This window comes from Cervus canadensis, chromosome 3, assembly GCF_019320065.1.
Source record: "Cervus canadensis isolate Bull #8, Minnesota chromosome 3, ASM1932006v1, whole genome shotgun sequence".
Classification (NCBI taxonomy): domain Eukaryota; kingdom Metazoa; phylum Chordata; class Mammalia; order Artiodactyla; family Cervidae; genus Cervus; species Cervus canadensis.
In genome coordinates, this window is record NC_057388.1 from 28,258,244 (window position 1) to 28,285,986 (window position 27,743).

The following is a 27,743-nucleotide window of genomic DNA, read 5'->3' on the forward strand; positions in this document are numbered from 1 at the left end:
TAATGAATGATGACATTTACCTTGGACAAGTTCAGTTTTAGGACATTTGACTATTGATCTTTGCTTGAATTCATTGTTCTTTCATTACCTTTAGAGCAAATTTGGGAAGACCTGTGAGGTACTGATTCAAAATTAAGCCACAGTGAAAAGTGAAAAATACCAGCTAATTCAAGAATTTCTTTTCTTTACCATTGTTTATATAGGTTGGGTTCGCCTGCCCACTTTATTGATCTGACTGAAATAAATAACAGTTTACGCACTGTTTTTCATTAAGCATAAGACACCAGTTACCAGACATGCCATTGTTTATCAACAAAGGGGAACACTGCCAAAAGATTAGGACGCTGTTGATTATATAACATAATCTAGTTTCAAAGGTGTTAAAACATGAAAGAATGTTTATCATAGAACTGATGAAATACAGTATAGTGTATGAATAGTAGAACTTGCTTGTCAAAGAAGAGAATCTTGAGTGTAAACTTAGATGATGTCCCCAAAGTGGAATGAGGACTCTGTGTTGGCCGAAACACAGCTAGAGAATTGTGGACACAGTTCATTGAAGATTGCAGTGCAAAACAAAATAACAGACCCAGACTTTCTCAGAGATAATTGCTTGATTTTGGTCTTGAAATTCAAATAAATTGGTCAGATGGTGGTTAGGCTCTTGTGTCTTCTAACACTGTCAACTGTTTTAACACAGGGAAGTCACAAGGCCTAGAGTGCTCTCTTATGAGCCCTTGCATGAAACTGAGATGTGCTGGCTGAAATATATAGCCTGTTGTTATAAAATAACACCACCCGTCATGCCCTCTCTCAGAAGTTACTGTGGTTTTTAATACTGCCAGTCCTTTTCTTTGACTAGATATGCATACATATTTCTCTTTGCGAAAAATGACATATTCTGAACTCTGCAATCCTTCTGTAGCCTTCTCAAGAAGCAGCGAATCATAAATATTTTTACTTTAATAACAGATTTCAACAATGCCATTTTTAGTGGCTATGCACTAGTCTATCATCTTCTCTGTTACTGGACTTCCTTTCAGACTTTTGGAAATCATAGCATTAAAGAATGTGGAGGAAAATCTCAATTACAGCGGCTCCTACCTTTTCTCTTTCTCACAGCCATTCATATAGATTCTACTTAACATGCCAATTATTTTTCTAAACAGTTTTATCTCTTGATTGTCATGTATTGTTTCTTTGATTCTCAGCATATTTGTACCTTGTCTACTGAAAAATATAGCATAAGCTGCTGCCCTTATAAGCTCTCCAGGGGTGGGGCATCATCTTAGAGTTTTTGTTATATTTAGATCACCTTTTACAATCCTTTATATAAAGCAGGTACTTAATAACTGTGACATTAGGAGGGCTGATTGGTTGTCACAGTCCTGCAGTGACACGCAGATGAAGATAAACTGCAGCAAGAGTTGTGGCAGAAGAAGAAAAATAACAGGGTTGTGTATTTAGGGAGAGAAGTATTTCTACTACAGGCCTAGGTTGATGAACTCTGCCCAGTTACTGTCGCGTCCTGGGGAATAAATACCTGCAGACTTCTCTGAAGACCAGGACCCAGCAAAGCCATGAGCAGGGAGGGCCCTGGAAGCCAACAGTATAAAACTCTGACATAGCCCCTGCAGAGTTAGTGCTCAATAAAAATTAAAACAAAATGCTGATGGAAGGCTTTCTAAAATTTACAGTGTCTCTACATGGAGACTGAAGTATGTAAGGTAAGTGTTGAGAAAAGTCTTTAGATGAAATAACAGAACACTAGAAAATTGTGATGGAGAAGGAAATGGCAACCCACTCCAGTGTTCTTGCCGGGAGAATCCCAGGGACGGCGGAGCCTGGTGGGCTGCCGTCTATGGGGTTGCACAGAGTCAGACACGACTGAAGCGACTTAGCAGCATCAGCAGCAGAAAACTGCGAAGTGTACGTGGTTCATACGCAACAGATTACAAAAATCTGAAAAAGAGACAAATTTAGGAAAAACATAAATATTGCATAATGAAACCAAGAAGTAGAAGAAAATCAAGGTAAACCCTACAGACCTCTAATGGAATATTTCGGAAAGAAGCACGTATTGAGAATCAGTCTTGAATCTTTCAAGATTGATATGAAGGACAGAATCTGTTGTCTTCTTAAAAAAGCTCCTAGTTCCGATGTGACAAGGAAACCAGGAGTTCAAATGACCTTTATTCTCATCCTGGAAGATAACTTTTATTTATCTGTGATGTTGAAAAATTAAGGTAATGTGTACTGCTTTAAAAGTTAAGACTTTAACTACTAATTTCTGGCTTAACTACCTCCCCAAAGAATATTTTCTCTCTCTTTCCTATTTTACACTTGGAGTTAAGTTCCACTAAGCATGTCAGCTGGACTAAATGAGATGTGGCTGGGAAGCTTCTAGTATTGTTTCAGTTGTGGTTGACATAATACGGGTTTGAAAGAGAATGCTGTGAAATAGATGTGTTTCCTTACTGTAGGTAGAGTCCAATTCTTTATGAAATCTTTAAGGCTGTTTTTGCTTCAGAATTTAACATAAAGTCCAAATGTAACAGAACAGTGCTTGTAAGAAGAAAAGTTGATACTTTGCATTTTTCTCGGCAGCAGCTAACCAAGTGGATTTTAAATATTTAGTAGTTTCTGCAGTACTTTTTTTTTTTTTCTGCAGTACTTTTTATTGAAATATAGTTGATTTACAATGTGTTAGTTATAGGTGGTCAGCAAAGTGATTTAGTTTTACACATATATATACGTATATTCTTTTTCAAATTCTTTTATAGATTATTACAAGATACTGAGTATAGTTTCCTGTGCTAAACAACATGTCATTGATTATCTATTTTTTATATAATAGTAATGTCAATATGTTAATCTCAAACTCCTAATTTACCCCTCCCCACACCCTTTCCCATTTGGTAACCCTAAGTTTTATTTTCTATGTATGTGAGTCTGTTTTTGTTTTGGACGTAAGTTCATTGGTATCATTTTTTAGATTCCACATGTAAGTGATATCACGTGCTATTTATTTTTCTCTAACTGACTTAACTTAGTATGATGACCACATGTTGCTGCAAATGGCATTATTTCATTATGTTTATGGCTGAGTAGTATTCCATTATATGCATACCGCATCCTCTTTCTTCATCATCTGTCAGTGGACGTTTAGGTTGCTTCCACGTCTTGGCTGTTGTGAATAGCGCTACAATGAATACTGGGGTGCATGTATTCTTTTGAGCCATGGTTTTCTCTGGATATATGCCTAGCAGTGGGATTACTGGATCACATGGTAGCTGTAATTTTAGTTTTTTAAGGAATCTCCACACTGTTCTTCATAGCGGCTGCACCACTTTCTTTCCCACCAACAGTTTTACAGTGCTTACAATTAATATTACCAGAAAAAAGGCCAGCATGTGTTTATCTCAATTGCCTTGAAGATACGGTTAGATCTACATTTCTGTTGGTATAATTTTTTTTCCTTGTGTTGATTTTTTTTTTTAAGTGAGTAGTTTTTAGGACATCTTTACAAAATGTTTACAGTGATGCTGCTTTTTAACAACAACAATTTTGGGGGTACAGCCACTAGTGTACCCCTAAGAGGAGTAGCAGAGCTCTGTCTTTTGCCGTGTCTCATCACCAACAAGGCACAGATCTTGGTATATAATTCTTTGCCACCTTGATGATATTTAGTTATTTTGAGGAGATACTTCGAAGGAAGTATCTATGGAACAGGCCTGATAGCTAACATTTTCTGAAGCCCACACAGAGTGAGTAACTAACAAAGAACAATTTTCAGTGGCGCCTGGGCTGATGGGAGGCCTCACAAGGTGGCAGAGGCTGCCCTGCGCCGGACGGCTCGTGTCGGAGTCAGATGACAGCTCTGTGTCAGCTCTGACAACTCGGCCAAGTTGTCCCCTGCCCACGACTCAGTTTCCTTATATGGAGCTTTGAGAACAGCCTTTTTAACTCCCGTAAAATAGTGCCTGGGCACCTAGTCAGCGTTCTGTAAACACTGCTTTTATTAAAATATGTATTTTTACTGCATTATTTTTCTTGCAAAGAAAGCTGTCTCACACTGATGCACAGAAGAATCCCCACCGATGAGAAAATAAGACAGGAGGACAATAGGAAACCAAAGTTAGCCTCCCCAGACAGCTTAGCCTTGTTAAAACTCCTGGTTGGTCAAGATTAGTTTAAGATCTGAGGGCTCCATGACCAATCAACAGGAATTGTGGGCTTACACTCAGCAGCTTGCTGGTTGTGTGATGGTGTTTTGGTTCACATGTCTGCTTTTTCTCTCCCCTTACTCATTGGCTTCCCCTGCTTGCTAGGACAGTTGATCCTTGAACAATGCTGACCCCCTTCATAGTCCAAAGTCAGTGTTTAGCTTTTGGTTCCCCTCAGACTTAACTAACAACAGCCTTGTTTTGACCGGAAGCCTTGCCAATAATGACTGGTCAGTGGAGACACAGTTCCTGTGTTGTATGTATTGCATAATATATTCTTACAAGAAAGGAAGCTAGAAAAAAGCAAGTGTTATTAAGAAAAATCATAAGGAAGAAGAAACACACTTACAGGACTGTATTCTAAAGATCCTGTGAGTTTGTTATTGAATCATCTGCCAATACCTGCATTGGTAGTGTGTATGTACCTGTATCAATATCGTCTTACATGATATAGAGCACATGTATCACCAACACTAGACATAAAAAAATTGAAAAGATAATGTGAAAAAGAAATTCATATTTCTTTACAGGTATAATGATTCATACACTGATAAAAAGAAGCAGTAATCATGAATTGAAGCAGCAAAAATGAATTCATGATTGCTGTTTTTTATCAGTGATTGAATGATTGCTTCTTTTTTTCAGCATGATTATTTTCTGGTAGCCTAGAACAATCGACAGGACTGTCCCTCAATAGCCTAGCCTATGTACTAATAACTGAATCATTATAAAAATTTTATGGCATAGAGTATTACAGTCATATTCATAATATGATATTGGTAACATTGTTACTTAAAACTGTGGTGATAGGCTGATAGGCAATTTCTTCAGTTATGAGAGAGGTATACTGTTTGATAATGTAATTTTTTGAAAGCAAAGTTATAAAACAGAAGACTATACATTATTTTATATGAAATAGATTCTTATATCTCTGTAAGGATAGACTAGTATCTACATATATTTAATGCATTCATGACACATCTTAAATTTTTGTTATTTTTTGGCAACATGGTTCCTCTGAGTGAAAGTGAAGTCACTCAGTCGTGTCCAACTCTTTACGACTCCGTGGACTGTAGCCTACCAGGCTCCTCCCTCCACGGGATTCTCCAGGCAAGAATACTGGAGTGGGTTGCCATTTCCTTTTCCAGGGGATCTTTCCGACCCAGGGATCGAACCCGGGTCTCCCGTACTGCAGGCAGACACTTTAACCTCTGAGCCACCAGGGAAGCCCTGAGAGTCTTTTCAAATTGTCTCAAATCTCCAAAAAACTTTTCCACTGTCTTTATTGATAAAATTTTGTGTAAAAGTAGATCCATGCAGTTGAAGGTCATTTTGTTCAAGGTTCAGTTGTAATTTGTCTTCACTCATAATTTTACTGGCATTGGTTCAACCTGCCATGCCCTAATTCCTTTTCTGGGAAAGAATCTGATTTTCTCAAAGCATAGGTTTCAGCTATGACTCTTACACCAAAGGAACTGTCAGCCTGTGGAGCGGGTGTCATTGGAACAGGTCGCCACTGCTGTGCCAGCTGCTGTTTTGGGGGTGACTGGGTCCTGTGGCAAAACACGCATGGGCATAGATAGGACAGTCACTGTGACTGATGCTTCTGGTATGACTATTAATTTAAAATTTAATTTTACTGAAGGTATAGTTGATTTACAATGTTGTGTCAATTTCTGCTGTATAGCAGAGTGTTTCAGTTATCAGTTCAGTTCAGTCGCTCAGTCGTGTCCAACTCTGCAACCCCGTGAATCGCAGCACGCCAGGCCTCCCTGTCCATCACCAGCTCCCGGAGTTTACTCAAACTCATGTCCATCTAGTCGGTGATGCCATCCAGCCATCTCATCCTCTGTCGTCCCCTTCTCCTTCTGCCCCCAATCCCTCCAAGCATCAGGGTCTTTTCCAATGAGTCAGCTCTTAGCATCAGGTGGCCAAAGTATTGGAGTTTCAGCTTTAGCATCAGTCCTTCCAATGAACACCCAGGACTGATCTCCTTCAGGATGGACCGGTTGGATCTCCTTGCAGTTCAAGGGACTCTCAAGAGTCTTCTCCAACACCACAGTTCAAAAGCATCAGTTTTTCAGTGCTCAGCTTTCTTCACACTCCAACTCTCACATCCATACATGACAACTGGAAAAACCATGGCCTTGACCAGATGGACCTTTGTTGGCAAAGTAATGTCTCTGCTTTTTAATATGCTGTCTAGGTTGGTCGTAACTTTCCTTCCAAGGAGTAAGTGTCTTTTAATCTCATGGCTGCAGTCACCATCTGCAGTGATTTTGGAGCCCAAAAAAATAAAGTCTGCCACTGTTTCCACTGTCTCCCTATCTATTTCCCATGAGGTGAAGGGACAAGATGCCATGATCTTAGTTTTCTGAATGTTGAGCTTTAAACCAACATTTTCACTCTCCTCTTTGACTTTCATCAAGAGGCTCTTTAGTTCCTCTTCACTTTCTGCCATAAGGGTGGTGTCATCTGCATATCTGAGGTTATTGATATTTCTCCCAGCAATCTTGATTCCAGCTTGTGCTTCTTCCAGCCCAGCGTTTCTCATGTTGTACTCTGCATAGAAGTTAAATAAGCAGGGTGACAATATTGTTATACATACATACATATATATATATATGTACACACACATATATATATATATATACACACATATATATATGCACATTCTTTTTCACATTCTTTTCCTTTATCGTCTGTCACAGGGTAGCTATAGTTATTATTACTCTGTGACCTGGAGGTCCTCAATATGGATTTTCTTATTTCAAAGGGAGTATGTGTAGGTTGTTCAGTCGCTAAGTCATGTCCAACTCTTTGCAACCCACTAGACTGCAGCACACCAGCCTCCCCTGTCCTATATTATCTCCCAGAGTTTGCACAAATTCATGTCCATTGAGTCGGGGATGCCATCTAACCATCTCATCCTGTGTTGTCCCCTTCTCCTATGCCCTCAATCTTTCCCAGCATCAGTCTTTTCCAGTGAGTCAGTTCTTTGCATCAGGTGGCCAAAGTATTGGAGCTTCAGCATCAGTCTTTCCAATGAATATTCAGGACTGATTTCCTTTAGGATTGACTGGTTTGATCTCTTTGCAGTCCAGTATGTAAGAGAGAAGAGCAAATAGCAAGTATACAGTCTTGCTTCTGTTCTTAAATCTGCAAAGCATCCTCCACATTTCCTGATGCCCAACAGAAGTATAATGTCAGCTGTGATCAGGGATCGCTAACAGAGGTTCCTTTCTGACTCTTCACTCTCTGGTGAGGAAGGGAAACTGCTTTACATTTAAAATTTGCTTTATTGGATGTGTAGAAACTTTAATGAGATGCAAAGATATGTTTTCGATGTGGAGACCTTGCAGGATACTTGCATAGATCTAAATGTTTGCTCTGTATCTAGTGATGGAGGAGGTTTAATGGGGGAAGCTGAGTATTTGTATTAACAACCTATGGTGGTTAATCTTTCTTTCACTTTGTTTTTTTTTATAGCTTTTGACCGTATTTGGGAATTTTCTTGAGAAACCAGTTGTCATGGAAATTTTCAGCCCACATTATAGCACACTTGTGCACATGTTCATTGCAGAGTTGGATATGTGTAAGCAATTGTATAATGAACACATGAGACAGGTGAGTGGGGGGATGAAGTCTGGCACACGCACAGCATCATATTGCGGGTCAGGGTATCAAGTAGAACTACACTGACTGAACCTAAAGGTGAGATACGGCACTAACGTTGTTAAGCTTTTATTTAACTGGTTTCCTATGGATGTGAATAACCTGCTTTAGGACCGTAACTCTTCTACCAACCAAGTTAACTTAGCACATGTGTTTTATATATTTGTTCTGTAAAAGTACCAAAATGAGCAGTTGTTCACAAGGTTGGAGTGTACTCTCATTAAATGTTCCCTTTTTTCCTCTTCACCACAATATCAATTTGCAGATTGAACAAGGAAATGTAGTTCTTAACAAGAATATGCCATTTGCTTCAGGAAATATCAAATGGGCTAAAGAGGTTCTTGACCGACTGCAGGTGTTTTGGTCAAACTTTGCATCTCTCCATTATCTGTAAGTAGTTAGGCGTTCATGGTAACACTATCCCTATGACACAGGCAATTTTTATATAGAGTGGTGAGCTGTTCATTTTAGTTCTTATCGCCTTATTTACCTCTTGTCATTGGCTGGGCTCGTTGAGAGGGATTTATTCCCGTGGTTTGGAATATGTTTAATAGGACTTAGAACTTCCTATATTTCTATGTTTTAGGTGTTTTTTTCCTTTTCACTTTGACATTTCATCCAAAATATGCTGATAATTTTTGTTATTGTTTTTCCTTTCTCCAATAACTAGCATTCCTTTTATTTTGCGGACTTTTATATCTTTCTCTTTTCTTTGTAGGGATTGATAACCTGTTGCTATTTGATTTAGTTAAATGTTTGGCATTCCATTTATTTTATAACTATCTTTTTTAAACAAAGACCAGGAAGAAGCATTGTTTGACCTTTATTGGTTTTCTTCCTGGTTTATAGTGCATTTTCTTATATTTTCTAGTGTGTATTATTTTAAAGTAATTAAGCTGAAACCTATCTAATATATAGAAAAAACATATTCCTACAGATTCTTGGAAAGTCCTGATGATACCTTGGTTTATCAGAAATACACTGAGATGACAACTTTGCTGAACCAATTTGAAGATCATATCTATAATGAATGGAAAAGTAATGTGAATGAAATCTGTGAATTCAATTTGAATCAACCCTTGGTTAAATTCAGTGCCATAAGTGGTCTTCTCAGTGTCAACTTTGACCCAAAGGTAAGGTTTAGTGTTTTTAAAATGTTTTACAAATGCCCTTTTTATTATAAGTATATGCCTAATACCTCCAGTCATTTATAATTTTATTTTGGAAAAATGTCAGAGCTATGAGGACTGTAACTTAAAACAGCTTCTATATGTCTGCTTTAAAGATTTGTTTACCAAATTTTATGTTAATTATTTTCTTATTTTGTCTTGTAATTATTTATTTACCACTTCCACTTGACTGGATAATGAGTTACTTGAGAGTCAGGTCCATTGTATTTCATCTTTGTGTTTTGTGTGTCTAACATAGTATTTGGCACTTGATAACATTTAATAGATGTCAGTTTAATTGAACAGAATCAGTAGTCTTTGATCAGTTTTTTTCTGGCTTATGTTTTCTGGCCCTGTCTCATGGCAGTCCAACTTTATGCCTAGGAGGTGAGAAAATTAGTCTCACTGACTTCAATAGTCACAGTCTGTACCCAAGTTCTGATTCATTTTCTGAAATATTACAAAGAATAGCATCACCTAATTTTTGTTATTAACCTCAAGACATGTATATAAATGTATAACCTGGAGAACTGAGGATTTCCTCTACCTTCTGATCGCATAAAACCAATTTATAAAAAATGAATTTCTGAGATGTTTTGGAGATAATCCCTACAATTCTACCACAAGGGATTATAAACACACAAAATATACTGTGCTAGTTAACCCATGGAGTGACAACCTGAGGAAGTCACCTGGGTTGCCTTCTAAAGCATATTGCATGGTCTTTTCCTCAGAACCTTGAGTTAAGGCTACAGTCAGTTCTGCTATGACATGACATATGCATTCCTAAAAATCACTTCACAGTGAGAGATTGCACAATAAAAAGTACAGGACTGATGGGGAATGTGAGGGTTAGGGCACAGTACTCAAAAACTTTGTCAGTCATAGTAAAAAATAAATGTCAGACAGAACAACAAATACCATATGTGGTATCACTTATATTGGGAATCTAAAAAATATAACAAATGAGTGAATATAACAAAAGGAAACAGACTCATAGATACAGAAAACAAATTAGTGGTTAATACTGGGGAGAGGGAAGGGGTGGGACAACCCAGGGGCAGGGGGTTAAAAGATTCAAATATTAGGTATAACATAATCTACAAGGATATATATTGTATAACATGGGGAATATCGCAAATGGTTTACAATAACTACAAATGAAGTGTAACCTTTAAAAACTGTGAACATACTTTACACCTATAACTTATATAACATTTTTCTAATAAGAAAAAACAGAAACAAAACCAGGAGAAGGGGTAGCATACTTAAATGCATTTTAAATGGTTAAGTAATAGATAAATTCTCCAATGAATTGGCACTTTCTCTTGACAAAGACCTGAGTTTGTTCAGGAAGTGCGTTACGACTTGTGTGTTACTGTGAAGTGGTGGAAGGAGGGTCATTTGAAACCAGACAAAAACTTCTGCCACAGCAGTGGATGGATGTGTGTCATCACACACGTGTAAATGCAAGTGGATGTTTATGAGGTGTGATGTGAAAATTTTGTCTTCCTAATAAAACTTTCAGTTTAGTCGGGTGCAGTTTTTAGCATTTACCTAGCATTTCTTGTGGACAAATCTGCAGATAAGCAAAGACAAAACTTGTGGCATGCTCAGATTCCTCTCTGGTATATCATGATGTGTTTTCACAATAAGCACTATAATAGAGCTAACGATGCTGGGAAAAGGTTGTGGTCCATTTATGGCCTTCCATTTCAGACCTTCAGGTGGATGTTGCTTGAATTCTTTCTCTGACAGTGAGCCACAACCAGGGATTTCTCCCTGTATTATTACTTTTTTAAACTATTTTTTTTTATTTTTTTAAACTATTTTTGTATTGGGGTATAGCTAATAAACAATGTTGTGATAGTTTCAGATGCACAGCGAAGGGACTTAGCTATACATACACATGTGTCCATCGTCCTCCAAAACCCCCTATCATCCAGGCTGGTACACAACCCCGAGCAGAGTTTTGTGTGCTATCCAGTAGGTTTATCTATTGTAAATACAGCAGTGGGTACATGAACTTCCCAAACTCCCTAACTATTCCTTCCCCCTGGCAACCGCAAGTTCATTTTCTAAGTCTGAGTCTCTTTCTGTTTTGTAAGTAACTTATCTACCTTTATTAGTTATATACTTCTATGTCATATGGAATGTATTGCTTTGAAAAAGCATAAGAAACAAAAACCTCTCTGCCATGACAGTTTGAAAATATGGTAATCACTGATGAAATTACAAGCATTTAGATATTAACTCGTGTTAAAATAGAATGGTATTCTTCAGTCAGTTCAGTTCAGATCAGTTGCTCAGTTGTGTCTGACTCTTTGCGACCCCATGGACTACAGCACGCCAGGTTTCCCTGTCTATCACCAATTCCCAGAGCTTACTCAAACTCATGTCCATCGAGTCAGTGATTCCATCCAACCATCTCATCCTCTGTCGTCCCCTTCTCTTTCTGCCTTCAATCTTTCCCAGCATCAGGGTCTTTTCCAGTGAGTCAGTTCTTCATATCAGGTGGCCAAAGTATTGGAGTTTCAACTTCAGCATCAGTCCTTCCAGTGAATATTCAGAATTGATCTCCTTTAGGTTGGACTGGTTGGATCTCCTTGCACTCCAAGGGTCTCTCAAGAGTCTCCTCTAACACCACAGTTCAAAAGCATCTGTTCTTCTGCACTCAGCTTTCTTTATATTTTAAGTCTCACATCCATACATGATTACTGGAAAAACCATAGCTTTGACTAGACAGATATCCTTAAAATATGTAATAATTCTTGCTTTTCTTTTAATAGCTAGTGGCCGTATTAAGAGAAGTTAAATACCTTTTGATGTTGAAGAAATCAGACATACCAGATTCAGCCTTTGCCATCTTCGAAAAAAGAAACACTCTCTTAAAGGTCTGTGTTTTCAGATATTGGGGCAGATTTTGAAAAGAAATAGTTGGAATTTTATTTATTAACATGTAGACCTATGATACTTTGATGGCTCCAAGAGCAAGCAGCTGTAACATATGGTGCTTTTTGTTTCGGGGTTTTCTTTTGCTCAGTACATTGGAAATCTTGAACTTCTTGTACATGGATATAATAAGCTGAAACAGACTCTTCTGGAAGTTGAGTACCCCCTGATTGAGGACGAGCTGAGGACTGTGGATGAGGAACTGCAGGCAGCTGCCACATCGCTGACATGGCAGGATGACTGCTGGGGGGATATCGAGAGGGTAAGGATGGCCGCCTCAGAGCTGGAGCGCAGAGTGGAGCGTGCACAGAATAACATCAGGGTGATCCAGCAGACCATGCGGACTTGGGCGGAGTGCCCACTCCTTCCCAGGAGAGAACACAGGCGGGAGACCGCCTTGACTTGGGAGGACAAGAGTGAATTATTTACAAAAAAGTACAAGCGAATCCATGAAGATGGCTGCAAGATACACAACTTGGTCGAGGTACTTGCCTTTTTTTTTTTTAATTTCTATTTATTTATTTGGCTGCGCCAGGTCTTAGTGGCAGCATGTAGGATGTTCGGTGTGGAATTGTGGGCTTCTCTTGAGTTGCGTTGTGCAGGCACCAGAGCATGCAGACTCAGTAGTTAGTGTTCAAGCTCAGTAGTTGCTGTGGGGTACCTGGGATCTTAGTTCTCTGACCACGGATGGAGCCTGTGTCCCCTACATCGGAAAGCGAATTCTTAACCCCTGGACCAACAGGAAGTTACCAAGCCCTCCAACCATACTTGCTTTTAAGGCTTCAAAGTTTATAGCAGCTGCTTTCCTTAAGTTTGTTTCTTTTGTTCAGTCACTTAGTCATTTCCGACTCTTTGCAACCCCAGTGGACGGCAGCATACCAGTCTTCCCTCTGCCCTTTACTATTTCCCAGAGTTTGCTCAAAATCATGTGCATTGAGTCAGGGATGCTGTCTAACCATCTTATGCTCTGTCGCCCCCTTCTCCTCCATCCCTCAATCTTTCCCAGCAGGGTCTTTTCCAGTGAGTCAGCTCTTTGTATCAGGTGGCCAAAGTATTGGAGCTTCAGCATCAGTCCTTCCATTGAATATTCAGGGTTGATTTCCTTTAGGATACACTGGTTTGATCTCCTAGCCGTCCAAATGACTCTCAAGAGTTTTCTCCAGCACCACAGTTTGAAAGCATCACTTCTTTGGCACTTAGCCTTCTTTATGTCCAACTCTCACATCCATACATGACTACTGGAAAAACCATAGCTTTGACTGTATGGACTTTGTTGGCAAAGTGATGTCTCTGCTTTTTAATACACTGTCTGCGTGTGTCTTAGCTTTCTTTCCAAGGAGCAAGTGTCTGTGAGTTTCATGGCTATAGTCACTGTCTGAAGTGATTTTGGAGCCCAAGAAAATGAAATCTATCACTTCTTCCATTTTTTTCCATTCCCTTTGCCGTGAAATGGGGCAGATGCCATGATCTTAGTTTTTTGAATGTTGAGTTTTAATCCAGCTTTTTCACTCTCTTCTTTCACCTTCATCAGGACGTTCTTTAGTTCCTTTTCACTTTCTGCCATTAGAATGGTATCATCTGCATGTCTGAGGTTGTTAATATTTCTCCTGGCAATTTTGATTCTAGCTTGCGATTCATACAGCCTGGCATTTCACATGGTGTACTCATTATTTCACATATAAGTTAAATAAACAGGATGACAATATACAGCCTTGTAGTTCTCCTTTTCCATTTTGAACCAGTCTGTTGTTCTATGTCTAGTTCTAACTGTTGCAGCTTGACCTGCTTACAGATTTTTCAGGAGATAGGTAAGGTGGTCTGGTATTCCCATCTCTTTCAGAATTTTCCACAGTTTGTTGTGATCCACACAGTCAAAGGCTGTAGCATAGTCAGTGAAGCAGAAGTAGTTGTTTTTCTGAAACTCCCTTGCTTTCTTCATGATCTTAACAAATGTTGGCAATTTGATCTCTGGTTTGTCTACCTCTTCAGAACCCAGCTTGTACATCTTATACATTCACATACTACTGAAGCCTATCTTGAAAGATTTTGAACATAACCTTGCTAGCATGTGAAAATGACCACAATTGTCTGAATATTATTTGGCACTGCACTTCTTTGGTATTGGGATGAAAACTGACCTTTTCCAGTCCTGGGGCCACTGTTGAGTTTTCCAAATTTGCTGGCATATTGAGTGCAGCACTTTAACAGCATCATCCTTTAGGATTTGAAATAGTTCAGAAGGGCTCTTTTATTGGACCTAAAAGAGCTTTAATGTATGGTTTTACTAAGCATTGAAAATGGAGGAATTTGTATTACTTGCCTGTAATTTCTTAGACCTTGTTGCTGCTGCTGCTAAGTCGCTTCAGTCGTGTCCGACTCTGTGCGACCCCATAGACGGCAGCCCACCAGGCTCCCCCGTCCCTGGGATTCTCCCGGCAAGAACACTGGAGTGGGTTGCCTTTTCCTTCTCCAATGCATGAAAGTGAAAAGTGAAAGTGAAGTCGCTCAGTCGTGTCTGACTCCTAGCGACCCCATGGACTGCAGCCTACCAGGCCCCTCTGTCCGTGGGATTTTCCAGGCAAGAGCACTGGGGTGCCATTGCCTTCTCCTTCTTAGACCTTACTGCTCATTTCTGAGGGAAGAGATAGGAATATGGGATCTTTTGGTAAACAGAGAGGCTAGAAATGGGGTTGTTATCTTGGTGTCAGTCCTACCACTGTTGGATAAATGCTCTATGTGACACCCATCTTGCTTACATCATCTCATGTAACCCTCTCAGCCATCCCTGAGGATGACAGCAGTTACTCTCCTTATAACAAGCACTTGAGTTTTTAAAGCAGTGATAGGCACTACTCCAGAGTTATCAAAGTAAGAGAAGATACAAAATAAGAGCTAGGAACAGAAGACAGAGAAAGCAAAGAAAAAGAAAAAAAAAGTCTTGTCTCTTAAACCTTACATCCTTGTCAGGGAATGTAGAAAGAGAAAATAACAAATATATAATAGTACATCAGTTGATCATAGGAGCAGTGGTGAAAAATACAACAGAGATGGTAAGAGAGAGAATCAATGGCAGGCAGGGTGGACATTGTATTTGAGGTGGTTAGAAGGACCTCTTTACTAAGGTAGCATTTCTGCTGAGAACTGAAAAGGAATGAGCTATGTGGAAAACAAAAGAAGGATGTTCTAGTATCAAAGTACAAAAGCTACAGAAGGAGTATCGGTCGCATGACAAAGCGATGATAAACCCAGTCAGTGTATTAAAAAGCAAAGACATCACTTTGCCAACAAAGGTCTCATAGTCAAAGCTCTGGTTTTTCCAGTAGTTATATACCGATGTGAGAGTTGGACCATAAAAAAAGCTGAGCGCTGAAGAATTGATGTTTTTGAATTGTGGTGCTGCGGATAACTCTTGAGAGTCCCTTGGACAGCAAGGAGGTCAAACCAGTCAATCCTAAAGGAAATTAAGCCCAAATATTTATTGGAAGGACCGATATTGAAGTTGAAGTTCCAAAACTTTGGCTACTTGATGCAAAGAGCCGACTCATTGGAAAAGCCCTTGATGCTGGGAAAGATTGAAGGCAAAAAGAGAAGGGGGTGGCAGAGGATGAGATGATTGGATGCCATCTCTGACTCAATGGACATGAGTTTGAAAACTCTGGGAGATAATGGAGGATACAGGGAAGCCTGCCACGCTGCAGTCCATGGGGTCGCAGAGAGTCACACACGACTTACGGACTGAACAATAACGGGCCGCATATCTAAGGATCAGTTAGAGAGCCAGCCTGCCTGAAGTGTAATTCCCAAGGGAAATAATTGCACATAATTAAGTTTGAAAGGGACTAAGGGCAAGTCCCTGGTGGCCCAGGAAAGAATCTGCTTTCAGTGCAGGAGACATGGTACCCACCCCTGGGTCAGGAAGATCCCCTGGAGAAGGGAATGACAACCCACTCCAATACTCTTGCTGGGAAATTCCATGGATAGAGAAACTTGCGGACTACAGCCCTTGGGGTTGCAAAGAATCAAACACAACTGAGTGCCCACTTTTAAGGGCAAATCACACAGGATCAACAGGCCATTTTGAGAACTTTGGGTTTTGCTCTAAGGGGAAATAGCAGCCAGAGACTCTGCTCATAGGCTTTCCCTGTTGCGTGAAACGGGAGGCAGGAGATGGTAGAGAAAGAGACCATGAGGGGATGAGTCTATAACCCAGGTGATGATGGCTTAGATCAGGGTGGCAGTGGTGAAGAGTAGTCATGTGCTGGATGTGTTTTGAAGGCAGAGCCGAGAATATTTTCTGTGACAAGTCAGGGGACAGAGAAGTTGAAGGTGAAATTGAGGTTTTTGTTCAGGGCCACTGGGAAAATAGAGTTCCCTTTATGACATGAGGAGGGCTGTGGGAGAGCAAGATGTTGTAGAGAAGACAGGATTTGTCTTTGAGCATGTTAGTTAGAGATGCCCACCCAAGCGGAGATTTTTGCACAGACTGGCATTGGAATTCTGTGAAGACAGTATCTGAAGAGTAGCAAATGCATTCACTAAAAAATAACATGTGGTACGTTTGATATGCTGTACTGTCACAAAATAGGGGGGTGGGGAGAAAAAAATGCATATGGGTTTCAAAGACTGTTCACTTCCAAGTTTGTCTGAAATATCTAAGAAAGTATTAGTTTTCCCTACTGGTAACGCGTGTTAGGGCAGAAACTTTGCTTTCTTTGCTGACTGCCTGTGTTAGCACCCTTGGGCTGCTAGTAACAAAGTAATAAATGCTGTAACAAAGTACCACAAATGGATGTCTTAGAACAACAGAATTGTATTCTCACACAGACTGGAGGCTAAAAGCATGAAATCAAGGTGTGGGTAGGGCAGTGCTCCCTCTGAAGGCTCTCCCTAAGGCCTGGGTAGCTGGGGCTTCCCGGGTGGCTCAATGGTACAGAATCTGCCGCCTATGTAGGAGACTCGGGTTTGATCCCTGGGTTGGGAAGATCCCCAGGAGAAAGAAATAGCAACCCGCCCCAGTATTCTTGCCTGGGAAATCTCATGGACAGAGGAGTCTGGCGGGCTACAGTCCATGGGGTCTCAAAAGAGTCAGACATGACTTAGCGACTAAACAAACAAGGCTTGAAGGAATCGAAGGGATGTTATGATATGTAAAGAAGAAAGTTTTTTCAGCAGTATCTTAACTTACTCATGCCACTGACTATTCCTAGTTTGCCAAGATACTGTGAATTATGCTGTGACTTTTAGGACACACTGATGAGTGTTGATGCCTTAGAGTCTGTCTCATGGAGGACAGATGACGGGTTACGATCAGCTTCTTCTTTTGTATTTTCTTGATAATAAAAAAGTGGACTCCCTAAACAGTAACGTGGGGGTTTAGATCAGTAAGATTTATGAATCCTGATCAAGATGCATTGAAATTGTTGCCAATATATGACTAGAAATAGTTGCAAGCAAGGTTTTGCAGTGTTATTCTCACAGAATAAGGTTGAAGTTTTTCTACTATCAAGTAGACTCTGCTTTTTGCCTTTAAGTAAAAAACTAAGAAGCTTTGAAGTCACCAAGAACTGTGGAGAGCTTCCAACTTGAGGGAATGCGACTTTAAAATAGAAATGAAACGGTTACTTGTTTGTGTAATCTGTGTTTTAAATGATTGCCCCACCTCTTATTAGCACATCATTTTGAGCTTGGTCCTCAGACTTGCAGTGAGGAGTGTGGTTTTGGGGAAAGACGTAGAAAGCCAGCAGAAGGTGGGTAAGCTCTGCCTTTTCCTGCCGTGCCCTTTGTGGCTGTTGATTCTGAGTGCATGTCTGAGGTCAGCATCTAAGATGATGAGAAGGGCAGAACCATGGAAGACTGGGTCTGGAAGGGACCCGAGTGATCGTTTCGTCACCCAAAGCTCTCCTTTCTATTTCTTTTCCTCCCTATGCTGTAAATTGTTGAAACTACAGCAGTTTCTTATAAGTGGCACTGTAGTGATATACACTGAGTCTCTTGATATGAGAAAGTATGAACAGTGAGGAAATCACAGATGTATTGCTATGATGTGTTGCAAAGAACCCTGCTTTGGGGAGCCAAGAGGACTGGCTTCTAGTTCTCGATCCTATTAATGGGATGCTGGATGCATTTTAGGTCTTTGTTTTATACGTTCAAGATGCAGAGCCTGAACAAGATAGTCTTTGAGGATTTTTTCACCCCTTTGACCTCTGGACTTCTCCTTTCTGGTTTTCGCAGTGGAGACAGGACTGCTGCGCACAGCTGTCTGGGGTGTGTACTGCCAGCTCCAGAGGTGTGGGTCGTATACAACACACAGATGTGAATGCTTCCACCTGCATGGTGGAAAAGACAGCATCCCTGAAAACAGCAGCTCTTAAATTTGTTAGAAGGCAAAAGAAAAAAAAAAAATCCTCAAAAACTTGCTAATTTTTGCCCTGCTTTATCAGGATTGAGAGTCACCTCTGTAGTTCTGATTCTTGCCTATAGCACACACCTTTGAATCCTGGATCATATCTCCACAGTGGTGAATAATCAAAGAAAGCATAATCTACCTTCTAATCAGCCGTTTTGCTGTCATCTTTTCTCTGTGTCCCCGTTGGTAGCTCAGATGGTAAAGAAATCTGCCTGCAGTGCAGGAGACCTGGGTTTGATCCCTGGGTCAGGAAGATCCCCTGGAGAAGGAAATGGCAACCCACTCCAGTATTCTTGCCTGGAAAATTCCATGGACAGGCTATAGTCCACAGGGGCACAAAGAATCGGACACGATCGAGCGACTAACACACTTTCTCTGTGTCACAGTAGCTTCTGTCTTCAGCATCTACTCTCTGGCCTGCATAGACTTCAACCTTTGCCACTCAGAAGGTGCCCCTGGAACCAGCCTTGCTGCTCACCTGGCCTTTTCAGATCTCTGTCCCTCGGCCTGCCACACTGGGCCCAACCTCTAGCCGTCCTTAACCATGTCCGGGTCTGGGCTGTTGTGCCCGTTGACCCACCCATGGGGAGATGCAGAGGTTAAAGCACAAAGGCAGGTTGGGCTTCCCCAGGTCAGTGTTTCCCAAGCTGAGCTAGTATTGCTCCTCCAGCTGCTCATAGGTGGGTGACCCGAAATAACTTCGTGTTTGGAAACAATCAGTTAAACCAGGTTAGTGGACTTTAACATAAGTACAGTGCAAGTTCTCCAAGAATGGCCTACAGCACGTCACTCTATGCTGACTTAGTGATCTCTGGTTATCCCAGTACAGTGTTCTCTGGACGACTGGTTGGGTGAGGAAACTTCATTTACAGGAGAGGCCCTGGAAGGTCAAGTCCCAGGCCCCATTCATCTAGGATGCTTTGGGAAATTGTGTAGTTCTTGTGTGTATTTGTAGGTAGCAGTCTTCATAATGATTTCTCCTTTAAAGAATGACTTTTGAATATATTTTATAAATAAAATAAATGTTACAAAATCCTGCTTAGGTCATTGCCATCTGGCTTAAGATTCTACAACCAAGCATTTGAATGTTTCTATGTTGTACCCCCAAATGCAGCCCCTTTAATGTACTATTTAAATGAATGACTTTCATTTTTATACTCACTGTTGTCTATACTGATCTGTTAATACTTGTCTGTTGGTAGGAAAATAGGAAGCTATTCAGAGCCAATCCTTCTCTGGATGCCTGGAAGATTTATGTAGAATTCATTGATGACATCGTGGTGGAAGGCTTTTTTCAAGCAATAATGCATGACTTAGACTTCTTCCTGAAGAACACAGAGAAACAATTGAAACCTGCACCATTTTTTCAAGCACAAATGATCTTAATGCCCCCAGAGATTCTGTTTAAGCCTTCTTTAGAAAGAGAGGCTGGAGATGGCTTCTATGATCTGGTGGAAGAAATGCTGTGCAGTAGTTTCAGAATGTCTGCCCAGATGAAGCGAGTAGCAGCACATCTGGAAATAGAAAACTACCAGGTATGCTCTTTGTAAATAGGTATTACATTTATTGCTAATTATATATACATACTAATAGATTAAGAGCTTATAAATGCATTTATTAATAGTGTTACTGAATACTGAATGCAGAAAATAGAATACAGAGAAATCAAGGAAACTTAAAAGGAAACAAATTCTTTAAAAAGTTTATTTTTAAAAGTTCAACATATTTACATATATTTTATCCAATTTTGCACAATATGTTTAGAGTTACAAACAAATGCAAAGATAATTCCAGAGCTTTTATTCTGAATATACTTCAGTTTTGAGTTCTAGTGTTCTGTATTGTGATGTTTACATTTTTGTGCTATATTTATACCAAGTATGGTTAATTTTATTTGTAACCTAAAAGCAAGATGCTGTGAGCTGATCCTGGGGCAGCCAGGAAAGTCAGGAATTTTAAACAGCCTTTTAAAATGGGATAAAGCCACAGGAAAGAAAGCACCTCATTCCTGATATATAAATGCAAAAGAGAAAATATTAAGAAATAATATTTCAGATGAAAAGGTGAAAAAGGACATAGAGGGTGGCAGCTTCCCTGAATTCAAAACAAATGTGCTTATTCAACTACCCATACATTTGAGTACTAATGCCCATACAAAGACATGTATATGAATGACAATTATTATTAATTATAAAATTAGCTTTTATATTAATGATTCAAAACTAATTGGGATAATGAGCATAAAGAAAGAAGTTGGGAAAGGCAACACAATTTTTTATCTTACCAACTATTCTCCTTTTGAAGAATGGCCTTGGAGAATGTTAGGTTGCACATGATTGAGAAAACACGGTTGGCTTTTGTAAATGCTTGGCTCTCCTGTTGTTTAGAGTGATGTTGACAACATGCTGGGCCTGGCAGAAGGTAGGCAGGAGATCATGAGGAGAGTAGCAGACGTTATCAGCAAAGTCTTGGACTTCAGAAACACCCTGGACATGTATGCTTACCTCTGGGTAGAAGACCGAGCCGAGTTCATGAAGCAGTTCCTTCTGTATGGCCCTACTGTGTCGGCAGAGGAGATGGAGCCTCACGTGAATGAAGAGGTCCCCGAACAATCACCAACACTTGAGCAGTTCAAAGAACAGGCAAGAAAAACCCTAAGCAGTCAATCTAGTTTCTGGGTTTTGACTGAGTTGTTACACAGTGATTTTTTTTTTTCTCTCTTCTAATTATAGATTGACATTTATGAGGCTCTGTATGTTCAGATGAGCAAGTTTGACGACTTCAGGGTGTTTGATAGTTGGTTCAAGGTGGACATGAAGCCTTTTAAAGTGAGCTTGATGAACATTATCAGGAAATGGAGCTGGATGTTTCAGGAGCATCTTTTGAGATTTGTCATCGACAGGTAGCCCTTTGTGTTTTGGTATTTGGAATTATAACTTTTCATACCTGACTGCTTCTTAAAACTGATGTATTAATTTTAAGAGCATTAAAATTGCCAGTTTTATAATATGGTTAACAAGCATTTACTTAGGTAAATACTGAAAATAAGAATCAATCAAAAGCCTTATACTTCTAAGTTTTAATGAGTTTGTGTATGTGTATGTACATACATGTCTTTATAGCTTGAATGAGCTACAAGAATTTATAAAGGAGACAGACGCTGGACTTCAGAGAGAATTAAGTGAAGGTGATCATGATGGTTTAGTTGACATTATGGGGTATCTTCTGGCTGTAAGAAGCCGACAGAGAGCTACTGATGAACTCTTTGAACCGCTAAAAGAAACCATCACACTCTTGGAAATGTATGGCCAGAAGATGCCTGAGCAAGTCTATACTCAGCTAAAGGTGAGTGTAGTGGTAAAATAGTCATGATTACCATAAACTGAGCACCTCCTGTACCCACATTCATTCTTCACGCGTACTCTGTTATGACTCCTCATAGCAATGTATACTGTAGATATTAATGTGTTCATTTTACAGCTTAGGAATCTGAAGCTGAAAGGGACTTAATAATTTTCCCAGGGCCACTCAAGTAGTGAAGCCAGGACATAAATATCTAGAGGTATTTCATGCCTACATCCTTGCTTTGCATGGCTGTGCTTCACCATCTTCGTGTTAGAGGTATTCAGATAATAGAGAGTCTCTCAAGTACATTTTTGGGGTTCTTCTTATATCTTCACTTTCCCATGTGAAGTGAACTCCAGCTCTCTTTTTCGTCTAAAATTGCCTGTCAGTTGAGAACTCTCCTAGTCTTTGGAAACAAATCGTGGACATGTTAGTAAAGAATAAATAAAGCCCAATTTGGATGCAGAAATCACTGTTTCCTAAACAGAGTTTCTGTGTCACCCTCCTCTTTCTATGTTCTGGATTGACTTGGTGGCTACTGTGTGCCAAATGATGTACAAAGTCTTCGTAGTTATAACTGAATTCATGAATAAAAATCTCACCATTGAGATGCTGTTCCCATGTTCATGTTGAAGCTCTATAGATAGTTTATACATTTACATCATCTACCAGTCTCCAGGATGGGTTTACGTTTGACTTTGCAATGTGATCAGTTTCTGCATTAAGTTAAAAAAAAACAAACACAACTTTTTATTGAATTCTGTCTAGTTCAGTGATTAGAGCATGGAACTCAAACTAGGGTTTCTTTATTGCAAATCCATCTCATATGTTTGTCTCAGAGCATGCGTCCTCTTCAGTAAAATATCCCTTAAGATCCCTCACCTGTAACATTTGTCTATACTGTCTCTGATTCCCCATGTTTTTTTTAAAAAATTGAGGTGAAATTCACAGTTCATATTAACATAAAAGCAATTGCTTCAAAATGTGTGGCATTAGTACGTTCACAAGGTTATGTAACCACTGTCTCTGTTACGGTTTCAGAACGTTTTCACCACCTTCAAAGAAACTCCATGTCCATGAGTTGTCATTCCCCACTGCTCCCCTACTACCTGCCATCTGTCCGCGGCTACTGCCAATCTTTTCCTGTCTTTATGGATTTACTTATTGTAGAAACTTCATATAAGTGGTTTTATACAATATGTGACCTTTTGTGTCTGGCTTTTCTCACTTGGCAGGATGTTTTTGAGATTCATGAACATTGTAGCATATATCACTACTTCATTCCTGTTTATGGCTGAATGATGTTCAGGGGGGTGTGTGTGTGTGTGTGTATGCGTGTTCCAGTTTGTCTAGCCTTTCACCCATTGAGGAATATTAGGGCTCTTTTCATCTTTTGGCTGTTGTGAATAACGTTGCTGTGGACATTAGTGCAAAAGTACTCGAGTACCTGTTTTCAGTTCTTTTTTGAAAAAAATGTAAGAGTAGAATTACTGGGTCATGTGGTTTCTAAGTTTAACTTTTTGAGGAACCACCAAAATGTTTTTCACTTCTGCTCCATTTTATAGTCCGCATTTTGTTTTGTGAAGACTCATTGAAACAGTGTATTTACAAGTGCTTTGTTGGCTACAAAGAATTACTGTATATGAATTATTAAATTTTGTTTAAGTAAAATCTGTCTCTAAAAGAAAATCTAGTTTGACTTGGAGTGAAAGACAATGTGGATAGATAATATATAACCAGAGTGAGAGATTGAATAATTATGATAGAACACACTATAAGTGTTTGTTTTTAGGAAGATTGGGATATTCTTTGAGTCAGATCTTGAACCTGAAAATATGTCATATAGAGGAACCAGCCACAGTAGAAGCAACTGATATGGGGATTTGGGTCATGACCTCCAGAATTTGTGTTATAAAAGTTTGGCTCACACTTTGCTAAAGCTAGGTCCCAGTCTTTTCTGTTATCATTTTTAAGTCTTTGATAAATTTTCCTGACACATATGACACCTTATATACATTGATCAACAATAAGTTAATGAGGAAAAGTATAAGTGGTAATGGAGACATGTTTGATCAAGTCACTTAGTTCTGACTGTTAGTTTTTTTATGAAATGGGAGTTCATATATTTAATTTTAGTGCTGTAGTCCGGGGAAAAGATTTAAAATTCTTTTATGCATTTTTTAGCTTACATGCTTTCTAGTGGACTCTTATGTTTCCAAGATGAATAAAAGCAAATGTGGTATTCTGCTTTACTTCTATAAAAATAAGTTTGACTCACTACTTACAGTTTTGGCAATATTGGAAATATGAAGCTTTTCAAGATTTCAAAAGTGAACCACACCTTTAGCTTATATGTGTGTGTCTCGGTGCTGGTAATTCATGCTGATCAGAGGAAAATGCAAGATTTATAGGCAGTTCAAGTTGCTTGTGGAGGATAACAATGTACCAGATTTGTTTTAATTTAAGCCATTTGTGAGAGTTACTTTTTCTCCTTCATAATCATTGGCAGTCATAACATTTCCCCAAACTTGCCGGTGCTCAGTTTAATGCTTAAAACCCCTGGGCACGGCTGTGTCCTCACACTCTATCTACAGTATGCTCTGAAGCTAGATTACACCTGTAATCTATAGATTTTATTAACTCCCTTCCCAAGAAACCTTCATTGACTGCCCCTAGCCTCAGAATCCTGTCCAGTTTCCAGAGCCCACACTCTCACTCCTTTCTGCACTGGAGATCTTACAAGTTATTGAGGGATCTCACCCTCATCTCTCCCTGTTGAAATCCACTCATTGCTGTGAGCCTCTGATGCAGTGTCTCCTCCTCGAGTGAACCAGTATCAGCTAGACTTTGGAGGTCATCTAATCTATTGGTTTTCAATGACAGCTTCCTTTGTATCAAGTGGAAGCCTCTTTGGTATCCCCAAATATAAAGCAGATAGCAGCAGGTCTAGTGTAGTTGAAGAAGGTTAAGGAACCTGAGCTCACCGGTGAGACCTCTTCATGTCTCCTCTCCCATGGCCCTGAAGGGACTCCATGAAACTTCTGGTTCTGTGGGGTCAGTTGGAATTGCAAAGTGAGACTCGGTACAGATGAGGATGCAGAGTTTTGTTGAGAAGGATGGAAAAACAAGATGAAAAACAGGTAGCTTTAGAGCCCAAGTCTCTTAGCTCCTGGCCTGGTTGGGTGTTTCTGTCAGGACACCTTGTTGCAGTTTAATTTCATAACACCTCCTGATCGAGGTTAACACATTCTGTCATGAAAAAAGTTATTTTGTGCGTCTCTCCTTCACACTGATAAATGATATAACAGTATCAGTCTAAAGCTTTTTTTTTCTTTGTAGCCCTCCTCCAGCACTCAGATACAATTTATACTTAGCACAGTGCACTTTTCATAATTGACAGTTACTGAATCATTTATCAAATATTTATCAAAGGTTACAAAACAGTCTTTAAAACCTTTGATTTTTGTACTTCAGATACACAAGTAGAGTCCCACCACCATGGGTGGTTTTATGTGACAAAACAATTTCAGTGTCCTGGGAGATGACCCAGACAAACAATGCTTTCTTAGTCTGGACACAAGGAATGCTTTTGAACAGCAGTTACGCAGAAGGGCTCTTCAAAGGAAATAAGTTGCTGTTGCGGTTTGCATTGTAGTCAGGACAGCAGAGTTGAGTTGCTACCTGAACAATTCACAACTGCTTTGTCCTCCATCAAGTAGGAATTAACCCTCGCTTCCCTTTGCCTCCTCTTACTTTGAAAATCCTAGTCATTTACAATTAACCCAAACGTTCAAACTCTCCATCCAGAGCGAGTACAAACACAGCTTTGGGAGTCAGAGGAAAACGAAGGACAAGACATTCATAGTTTCATCTCTGCCCCACCAGATCCAAAACATCTTTTTTTTCCCCTGGCTAAACATGGCTCCATTTCTAGGTGTTAGATCAACCGAGTCATTTCCAGAGCACTTAATTTTGTCCCTCAGTAGCAAAATAATTTGGTAATTTGTGTTTATTTTGAAAACATTTTGATTTATGCTGAGGTCAGTCTCAGAGGACAGCCTGGTTTGTGCTTGGAAGATGTGACTCCAGAGGTGCCAATGTGTCAGCCTGGGATTCAGCCTGGTTCTGAGCCTTTTAGTCACTTTAATCTTCGGGGTGTAAACTCCTTCTCTTACACAAGAATGAAAGGATGCCATGGGTTAGCGGAGAAAGAGTAGGATAACTTAATCCCGTGGAGTTGGTTTGTTTTAGGTGCTGCAGTGATTTCCCATTTGCACCTTTGTTTTTGCAGGAATTACCTGAAAGATGGGAAACTACCAAAAAGACTGCAGCAACTGTCAGACACGAAGTCTCACCTCTCCAAAATGCAGAAGTCACTCTCATAAGGAAAGCGTGTGTTTTGTTTGATGTAAGCTAGCTAACAAAGTTGCTTTGTTGTTGTTGTTTGTTTAAGAAAGGTTTTATAAGACTGGTTGAAGCTGTTAGTTTGAGATTCACTTTGTTTTTTTCTGCCTTCATCAGGAGAAGCAGGCAGAGTTCAGAGAGAGATTCAGATTCTATGCGCCCCTTCGTTTTAATGCAGAGAATCCATATACAGTACTCGATAAGGTAATGTGATTGCAGTGATCTTGTGTGTTATAATAGCTATTTTTAAAAAGAAATTTGGACACTGAGATACTGCTATATTTTACCTTAGTTTTGCAATTAGTTATGGGTTGAGAATTAGCTCTATAAAACCCAGTTATAAACCATTTTCACCAAGTAAAGTATATTGTGATTTAAATCATGTCTCCCCAGAATGCTGTTATCATCAAAGTACTCATACTAATGAAACTAACAACTGCTATTATTTTTTAAACACTTTATATGTCAAGAACTTTGTTCAGCATGTTACATACGTTATTTATTTCGGTTCTTGCAATATCCCTATGATATAGCTTCTATTCTTTTTTTTTTTTTCAGATGAAGATATAATTATGTATAATTGAGTCACTTGTTGGAGATAACACAGTTAGTGACAGAATCAGTATTAAAATTTTAGCTGTTTATTTTTTTAAAAAATGAGAAACATTGACCGTTGTACTGTTTCCTATGTGATACTTGGTTCGTAATTCTTAATCATAGTGAGGAAAGTCCATAACTTACTCTTTTCCCCCGCTCTGATTTATGTCTATTGCCTCATTCTGTACTTTCTTCTTTAGGCTTGATTACATGTCCTCAGTCTCATTCCCAACTGCACACTACATATGTCCCCGTGCTCACTCCCCAAATGTATGTTATGTGGTTTTCTGGAGGTGGCTAGTGTTTTAGGGCCTTTCAAGTGAATACCCATAACTTATTCTTAATTCTGGATACAAATATTATTGAGTCATTCAAACCTAGTTCATAACGAGCTACTTTATCATAGTTGACTATAAGAATGTATATAATAGGCAGATAATCCAAAATGGTGCATAATTCATGAGACTTGAAAAAACGTTTTAAAATTTTATTAGAAAAATTATATCTTTGTTTCTCTAAGAATTCTTAACCTAGCAGCCTGGCTGATGACTTTGAAGCTTAGATTCAGGGACCGGGAGTTTTTCTGGGTCCCTGTAGGCTGCCATCCTGACTTGACTTCATGCTGGAGATAGTCTTTACTCCTTTTGTTGTTCAGTCGCTCAGCCATGTCTGATTTTCTGTGACCCCATGGACTGCAGCACGCCAGGCTTCCCTGTCCTTCACCATCTCCCAGAGTTTGCTTAGACTTATGTCCACTGAGTCAGTGATGTCATCCATTTAGTCCTCTATTGTCCCCTTCTCCTCCTGCCTTCTGTCTTTCCCAGCATCAGGATCTTTTCCATTGAGTCAGTTCTTTGCATCAGATGGCCAAAAAATACTCCTTAGACTGTTGTAAAGCTTGAAGCTGAAGCAGTTTTTTATTTCTCTTTCCAAATTTTGATTTGAATTTAGTTTTAACTGCTTTCAACC

At 39.6% G+C, this 27,743-nt stretch overlaps 1 protein-coding gene across 1 annotated transcript in view; it reads left to right on the forward strand.

Moving 5' to 3' along the window:
• The window catches only part of DNAH11 (dynein axonemal heavy chain 11), a 385,020-nt gene that overhangs the window by 38,012 nt on the left and 319,265 nt on the right, over positions 1-27,743 (forward strand). The window contains exons 10-20 of the mRNA XM_043462325.1: positions 7,716-7,853; positions 8,167-8,291; positions 8,839-9,034; positions 11,860-11,964; positions 12,114-12,506; positions 19,631-19,963; positions 20,816-21,070; positions 21,161-21,330; positions 21,551-21,773; positions 26,065-26,181; positions 26,295-26,381. Of these exons, the coding sequence (XP_043318260.1) occupies positions 7,716-7,853; positions 8,167-8,291; positions 8,839-9,034; positions 11,860-11,964; positions 12,114-12,506; positions 19,631-19,963; positions 20,816-21,070; positions 21,161-21,330; positions 21,551-21,773; positions 26,065-26,181; positions 26,295-26,381 (2,142 nt within the window). The remainder of the gene's footprint in view (positions 1-7,715; positions 7,854-8,166; positions 8,292-8,838; positions 9,035-11,859; positions 11,965-12,113; positions 12,507-19,630; positions 19,964-20,815; positions 21,071-21,160; positions 21,331-21,550; positions 21,774-26,064; positions 26,182-26,294; positions 26,382-27,743) is intronic.